Source organism: Prunus mume, linkage group LG1 (assembly GCF_029339155.1).
Source record: "Prunus mume cultivar Tortuosa linkage group LG1, ASM2933915v1, whole genome shotgun sequence".
Classification (NCBI taxonomy): Eukaryota; Viridiplantae; Streptophyta; class Magnoliopsida; order Rosales; family Rosaceae; genus Prunus; species Prunus mume.
Genome location: NC_142698.1, coordinates 5191182 through 5199399, shown reverse-complemented (window position 1 = coordinate 5199399; position 8218 = coordinate 5191182). Strand labels below are relative to the sequence as shown.

Below are 8218 nucleotides of genomic sequence, written 5' to 3'. Positions count from 1 at the left end.
AGCCTTGACAAGGCAATTGTAACTATGAAAAGCATGATACTCCTGCCAAGAATTTACTTAACGCAATCATGACTAGTGACTTTTACTACTTATGAATATAAGTTCATAACGATTAGGTGAAATTCCCTTATATTCTAGCATCAAATCCCTGCATACAAACTAAGTATGCATCCTTAATAAACATGCAAGAATAAGTTCTCAATAAAACAGAAAAGTAAATCACATTCATACTTTATGAAACCATAACTGGAAGTAATCAATTCATGTAAAGCATATGTCCATGGCTTCGAATTCACCTCTAACTAAGAAGAAATTCAGTTACACATGTTCATAATAATTGAAAAGCAATCTAGAATAAACATTTGAACTAATCAAGGGAAGAACTCTGAAAAACCCAATGGATGCAGCAGGTTCCGGCACCAAGTTCTTCTTCTCCCTTTCTCCTTTCTTGCTATGGCACCAAAAACTCCCTTCTCCTGCGGCAACCCCTCCTTTATATATGTGGTAGATCTAGGGTAAAGGGCCCAGCAGAAACCCACGAAATTAGGGTTTTATTTGGCAGATTTCTTTAGGCATTATAGGGCCCAATAGAAACCCACGAAATTAGGGTTTTAGGTTTCCTAATATGAAATTAATCCCCCCCTTTTCCAGCTGGAATTTAGGTCGAATAGGATTAGGATAAGGTAAAATAAAATAAAATCAGTTAGGGTTTTTACTTCCCAGAAGCTGATTCTTGAATTAATTTCCCCATCTTTTTAGCACATTCCTAGCCTATTCGAACTTCAAAAACGTCCATCCATCTTGGCCCATGCATATGCTATCCATTCCAAGTCCAAAACTGCTCTAAAATGCTCCAAAATGCCCTTTCTTGCCAATCTTGCCATTTGGACCTACAATAGTACGAAAATAAGCTAAATCACTCTAATAAATGGGAATTAACTAAGTAAATGCAAAGAAATAAGATAGCAAAGTCGCATAAATATGCTCCTATCAAATTCCCCCACACTTAGCTTCTGCTAGTCCCTAGCAGAACAAAGAAAACAAAACAAAACCTAAACCTTCCAACAATTGCCTCAGGGATTTCCAATGAAACATGACATGTTAAAAATCACTACTCACACAGATTTGAGCTATCCTTACCCTCGAGCTCATACTTAATCACAGTAAACACTCACTAGCTCACATTTAATCAATTAAAACAACATTTGAAAGTGGTAACATGCCTTAGAGAATTCACTCAATTCCTCACCCGATATACTCTCTATTTTCACACAGATTTTCTGACTACACTCCCTATACTAAGTATATGTGAGAAAAATGTGTAGACTAGCACTCACATATGTTATAACAAAGAAAGCACTTTCTGGAATTATTAATACGAACGTGTATATGATCTCATGAACAGAATGCTACTACTTAGAAGCGAGAACCAGGGATTCCATAAGCTCATACCAATTTCAAACTCCACATATTGAAACACATAACAATCAAGATAGAAGTCTAAGGGTTGTATTGGGGCTAAGGTATTGGCTAACAAAGAAAGGTTGAGGATAAACAAAGGTTCTTAAAGTAATAGTAAACAGAGCAATGAAATCAACACTTGGAATTCAACTTGTGATTGCAGCACCCAATTTTTAGCACAAATGGGAGATTTATACAACTTTAGGGTCAGATTCACATATCCCTTCTTCTTCTTTTTCTCCTTTTTTTTTTTTTTTTTTTTTTTTTTGAACAACACTAATCCAAAGGAACAAATCCTTCCCCCACACTTGTTTTTTTTTTTTTTTTTCTGCAAATCGTAAATCAAAAGGAATTCCCAACAAGTCATGCTTGACTATTCTTTAAGAACAAGGGTATGGATATTCTTATACTAGGCTTGGTAGGGATAATGCAAGCTAACAAAGAAAATAAGCTAAATAAGGCTTCAAAAGGGTTAAACCTACAATGCATATGCAAGGGATAAGGCTTTTTGGCTCTGATGGTAACTAAACAACTTCATCTTGTTATTTGTTACGCAATCAATTTGATGCTTTGAATGGAACGGGCATGAGTTCTAGTATTTGGAACTAAAGAGATGAAAAAGCATTCTAAGTAGCAACCAAGCAAAGAAATAATGAGATCATGCAACGACTTTAGAAAACAAGAATATCAAGATTAATAACTCTCCAAACAAAGAACAGGCTCAAGTCTCTCAGGGTTGTAGCGTTAGTTTGAGTTCCTTCCTTCCAGCATGTTACAAAAACAGATGATCTTTTTTTTTTTTTGGTGTGTGATTACATGTGAATTCGTAATTGACAACTATAACTAAGTATTAACCAAAGAGCATATCAGACTTCCACCCATGTTTGTAACTTTCTTTAAAAGTCATGCAATTAAAAACCAAATCCTCATCATTGTGTTGGAAGGTACCCTAAGACACAAACAAACAACAAAAACGACTCTTGACTCTTTTAGTTTTTTTTTTTTTTAAATTTTAAATAAAGCACGAAAACACTTTTTAAAACAGTGAATAACAACATTAGTAGTAATAGGTGGTGAATTTTGAAAATAAATCACGAAAAGCACTCTGTTTACCCCCCCACACTTAAACTAAACATTGTCCTCAATGTTTCAAAAGAAAACTTTAAACAAGAAAGCAATGAGAGACAACTAGCAAACAAGACAATCATAGCAAAGTAAAAATAATAAAGAGAAGAGTAAAAGAGAGCAAATCTGGTTGTAGAGCCCGGAGATTCCGTTGTCTTTCTATTTGAACACATGGGTTGCCTCCCAAGAAGCGCTTGCTTTAACGTCTTCCAGCCGGACGGTACCTCCCTTTAAGCTTCACTAGGGCCAATGGCATGGAGGGGTACATCCTCCACTACATGCTCCTCAAAAGACTCATAGTATGGCTTCAAACGGTGTCCATTCACTTTGAATTCATGTCCCGTCTTAAAACTTTGAATTTGGACTGCACCATAGGGAAAAATATTAGTAACAACAAAAGGACCAATCCATTTAGAACGCAACTTACCCGGAAACAAACGAAGGCGAGAGTTGAAAAGTAACACTTTCTGCCCCACAGAAAACGTTTTACTACGAATCATCTTGTCATGGACAGCCTTTGTTTTCTCCTTGTAAATATGAGCGTTCTCATAAGCTTCAGTCCGAATTTCCTCAAGCTCATTCAATTGCAATTTCCTATGAAGTCCAGCGGCATCAATGTTCATGTTGAAAGTCTTGACTGCCCAATGTGCACGATGCTCCAACTCAACTGGAAGATGGCATGGTTTCCCATAAATGAGCCGAAAAGGAGACATTCCAATTGGTGTTTTGTAGGCAGTACGATATGCCCACAATGCATCATTCAAACGCAAGCTCCAATCCTTTCGAGTTGGTCCAACTGTCTTTTCCAAGATCTGCTTGATTTCCCGGTTGGAAACTTCGGCTTGTCCACTTGTTTGGGGATGATAAGGTGTTGAAACCTTATGCGTGACATTATACTTCTTAAGTAGTGCCTCTATGGTCCGATTACAAAAGTGAGAGCCCCCATCACTTATAAGTACTCGTGGCATTCCAAATCTTGCAAATATGTTAGTTTTAATAAAATCTGCAACCACTTTGGAATCATTGGTACGGGTGGCTTTTGCTTCCACCCATTTTGAAACATAATCCACAGCAAGTAGGATATAATTAAAACCATGTGAAGAAGGAAAAGGGCCCATGAAATCAATACCCCAAACATCAAAAATCTCAACAGAAAAGATAGGGGTTTGTGGCATTTGATCTTTTGCACCTATATTGCCCGTTCTTTGACAACGATCACAAATCATACAAAAAATTCTAGCATCCTTAAAGATAGTAGGCCAATAAAATCCACATTCTAAAACCTTAAGTGCTGTGCGTTGTGTACCAAAGTGACCCCCACATGCATAAGTGTGACAGAAGGTTAAGATTGAATTAAACTCAGAATCATGCACACATCTACGAATAATTTGATCAGGGCAATATTTCCACAAATAAGGGTCATCCCACACATAAAACCGTGCAATTTTTTTAAGTTTATCGCGTTGGTGCCTAGTTATGGTGCTTGGAACTTGTTTAGACACAATATAATTCACAATATCAGCATACCATGGCTCACTTACCTCAATGGTCAGCAATTGTTCATCTGGGAATGCCTCTGGAATAGGTAGAAGGTCTTCTTCATGTACCAAACGGCTCAAGTGGTCAGCCACTACATTTTCACATCCTCTTTTGTCCCTAATTTCCACGTCAAACTCCTGAAGAAGAAGCATCCAGCGAATAAGCCTTGGTTTGGCTTCTTTCTTTGTGAGTAAGTACTTCAAAGCTGCATGGTCAGAGTAAATTATAACTTTAGTACCAAGTAAATAAGAACGAAACTTATCTAAAGCAAACACAACAGCAAGAAGTTCTTTTTCAGTGGTGGAGTAATTCAATTGAGCATCATTCAAGGTTCGGGATGCGTAGTAGATGACGTGTGGCTTCTTGTCTTTCCGTTGTCCCAAAACAGCCCCTAAAGCATAATCTGAAGCATCACACATAAGCTCAAACGGAAGGCTCCAATCTGGTGGAACAATGATAGGTGCCGAAGTTAACAATTCTTTGAGGTGATTGAACGCCTTCTCACATTTGTCATCAAACACAAACGGCACATCCTTTTGTAGAAGTCGGCACAAGGGTGTTGAAATCTTCGAGAAATCTTTGATAAAACGTCTATAGAATCCTGCATGTCCAAGGAAAGAACGAACCTCTCTCACCGAAGTGGGAGAGGGTAAGTGGCGTACAAGACCTATTTTTGATTTATCAACTTCAATTCCCTTTTCTGAAACTATATGTCCTAAAACTATGCCTTGTTTTACCATGAAGTGACATTTTTCCCAATTTAAAACAAGGTTGGTTTCAATGCAACGTTTTAATATCAACGTGAGATTAGTTAAACAGCCATCAAAAGAGTCACCAAAGACACTAAAATCATCCATGAAAACCTCAATAATCTTCTCAACGAAATCGGAAAAGATACTTACCATGCATCTTTGAAAGGTGGCTGGTGCATTACATAAACCAAATGGCATTCGTCGATAAGCAAAAGTACCAAACGGACAAGTAAAAGTAGTCTTTTCTTGGTCATCTGGGGCTATAACAATCTGATTATATCCCGAATAGCCATCAAGAAAGCAATAAAAAGAATGACCAGCTAACCTTTCAAGCATTTGATCAATGAACGGCAAAGGGAAGTGATCTTTCCTTGTGGTGGCGTTGAGCTTCCTATAATCAATACAAACTCTCCAACTTGTTTGGATACGAGTGGGGACAAGTTCATTCTCTTCATTTTTTACCACAGTGACTCCTGATTTCTTTGGTACAACTTGAACCGGTGAAACCCAACGACTATCCGAAATTGGGTAAATGACCCCACAATCAAGAAGCTTAATGATCTCCTTTTTCACAACTTCCATCATTGGAGGGTTGAGTCGGCGTTGAGCCTCTCGAGTTGGTTTAGCCCCCTCCTCTAGAAGTATGCGATGCATGCATGTTGTAGGACTAAGTCCCTTGATGTCGGCTAAAGTCCATCCAATAGCTGTTTTGTACTCTTGCAACACCCGAACTAGTTTTTCCTCCTCCACTGCCGTGAGTGATGAAGAGATTATGACAGGCAAAGTCTCTTTATCTCCCAAGAAGACATACTTCAAATGATTCGGTAACGGTTTAAGCTCGAGAGTGGGTGCCTGAATCACCGAAGGTAACAACTTGTTAGTAGAAACGGGAATTGGGATTGGGATTGGAGACTTACCAACATATTGTGGCGTGACTCAAGGGCAGCCACCATCTCGCCAATTTCTTCATGATTAGGTTCGGCCCCATTTTTGATGAGTTCAATTCCCTGAACAATGGTGGTTTCAAGGACATCCATATCTAGGGATTCGAGATATTCCTGCACCAAAGAATCAAATGCATCAATAGAGAAACAGGAGTGATCATCAATAGGGTACCTTATAGCTTCAGAAATATTGAAATCAATGATATTGCCATCAAATTCCATTGTCAACGTCCCCTTGAACACATCGATCTTGGTTTGGGCTGTTTTCATAAAAGGTCATCCAAGTAAGATTGGCAATGGTGTAGAATGGGCCGAATCCTCCATCTCAAGCACATAAAAATCTGCTGGAAATATCAAGTGGTTAACCTGCACCAAAACATCTTCCAAAACTCCTTTCGGATATGCATTAGAACGATCGGCTAATTGAATTATAACGCCATCATTTTTAAGCTCTCCTAAGTTCATAGATGCATAAATAGAGTATGGCATGACATTAATGGAAGCACCTAAATCTAACATGGCATGTTCAAACTTGGTGTTACCAATAACACAAGGGATTGTGAAACTACCTGGATCTTTGCATTTAGGTGGCAGTTTTCGTTGCAAAACTGCGGAAACATTCTCACTTACCCTTACCACTTCTTTGTTTGAAATCCTCCTCCTTGTTGTACAAAGCTCTTTCAAGAATTTAGCATATCTTGGAACTTGCTTTATTGCGTCAAGAAGTGGGATATTGACTTGTACCTTCCTGAAAGTCTCTAAGATGTCTTTTTCATTCTCTTCTTTCTTAGATTGCATAAACCTGCGAGGGAAAGGCACATTTGGTGGGATAGGGTTAGAATGAGTTGAATTTGGAACAACCTTACCTGAGTTTGGTTGTGTAGGAGCTTTGGGGGACTGCAGCAAGGGTTGTTCCTCCCTTGCCGTGGCTTTGTCCACCTCCTTCTCTTTGAGCAGCAGCTTTTCGTTCTCTTTTGGGCTTTGTTTGGACATTTTGGGATTGGTTTCAATCTCTTTACCACTCCTCAAGATGATAGCTTTAGCCGTTTCAAAACCTCCTTTTGGATTGACAATGGTTGAGCTAGGTAGTTTGCCTTCTTCTCTAAACTGTCCCATGAACTCCGCCATCTGCCCAATTTGCTTCTTCACTTCGCTCATCTCTTTGGCTTGATTTTGTAAACCCTGAGTCAAAGAAGTTAGTACTTTAAGCATTTGATCATTATCCAATGGCGAACCTGAATTTGATTGGGCAGTTTGTGGTTGAGGCTGTGGTGGTGCGAACGGCCTTTGATAGAGCCCTGGAGGTGGCTGTCTATATCCGCCTTGTTGTTGTTGAGGCTCCCTCCACTTCAAATTTGGATGATCTCTCCAGCCCGGATTGTAGGTGTTTGAAAACGGGTCATACCTAGGTTGATTTTGGCCTTGATAACCTACGGCATTGGCACTTTCCCATCCCCCATTCTCTATTAATTGAGGACATTGATCAGTGGGGTGTCCATGCATAGAGCACACGCTACAAGTGGCTGTACTTTGCACTTTGGATCCTTCAACAACCTGCGAAATAAGAGTAGAGAGATTAGCCATTTGAGATTGAAGTTCCGAAATAGCACTTACCTCATTAACCGGACTTGGCCGTGTATGATCTCTCCCTCCAACTCCTTCGTATTGTTGTGCATTCAAAGCTCGGTTTGCTATTAAGATCTTCGCAGCAACTGGTGTTTTGTCAACCAAAGCACCTCCCGCTGAAGCATCAAGCATTTGTCTCTCCAGTGGAAGTAGTCCTTCATAGAAATATTGAATTAAAAGCTCTTCCTTCATTTGATGTTGTGGGCAGGATGCAACTAACGTCTTAAAACGCTCATAGTACCCTGGAAAGGATTCTCCCGGGCCTTGTTGAATTCCACTAATTTTCTTCCTCAAAAGAATGACTCTTGAAGTTGGGAAGAATTTCTCTAAGAATGCTTTCTTCATACTTTCCCAAGAAGTGACGGTTCCAAGTGCTAGTTCATAGAGCCAATCTTTAGCCTTGTCCATAAGAGAGAATGGGAAGGCTTTCATCTTCAAAATATTCCCATCCACGTTAATGGGTGTCATACTTGAACATACTACTTCAAATTCCTTCAAATGCTTGTTTGGATCTTCCATGGACAGCCCATGGTATTTGGGAATGTGATGTAGCAAACTTGACTTCAATTCAAACTCATCGGTCTTACCTGCAGCTGCCCGGGTATTGAATGCAAAGAGGGACTGCAGTGTCCAATCTCGAGGCTGAAAGTTCCTTGATTGTTCGATTGTCTACAGCCATGTCTTGTTCCTCTTCAAAGTCCATTTCAGCAGATTCAGTGTTCGAACTAGAACTAGAGGGATTGAGTTCTGGCTGCTTCTCTTCCTTCTCAA

General features: G+C 39.4%; 1 protein-coding gene across 1 annotated transcript; it reads right to left on the bottom strand.

Moving 5' to 3' along the window:
• Positions 1–571: 571 nt before the first annotated feature.
• LOC148920809 (uncharacterized) lies at positions 572–7981 on the bottom strand. Its single transcript, XM_089043678.1, has 2 exons — positions 7299–7981; positions 572–995 (listed from the first exon to the last, which is right to left on the bottom strand). The coding sequence occupies exons 1-2, from the start codon at positions 7964–7966 to the stop codon at positions 917–919; spliced, it is 747 nt and encodes a 248-aa protein (XP_088899804.1). The 5' UTR covers positions 7967–7981; the 3' UTR covers positions 572–916.
• Between the last annotated feature and the right edge of the window lie 237 nt (positions 7982–8218).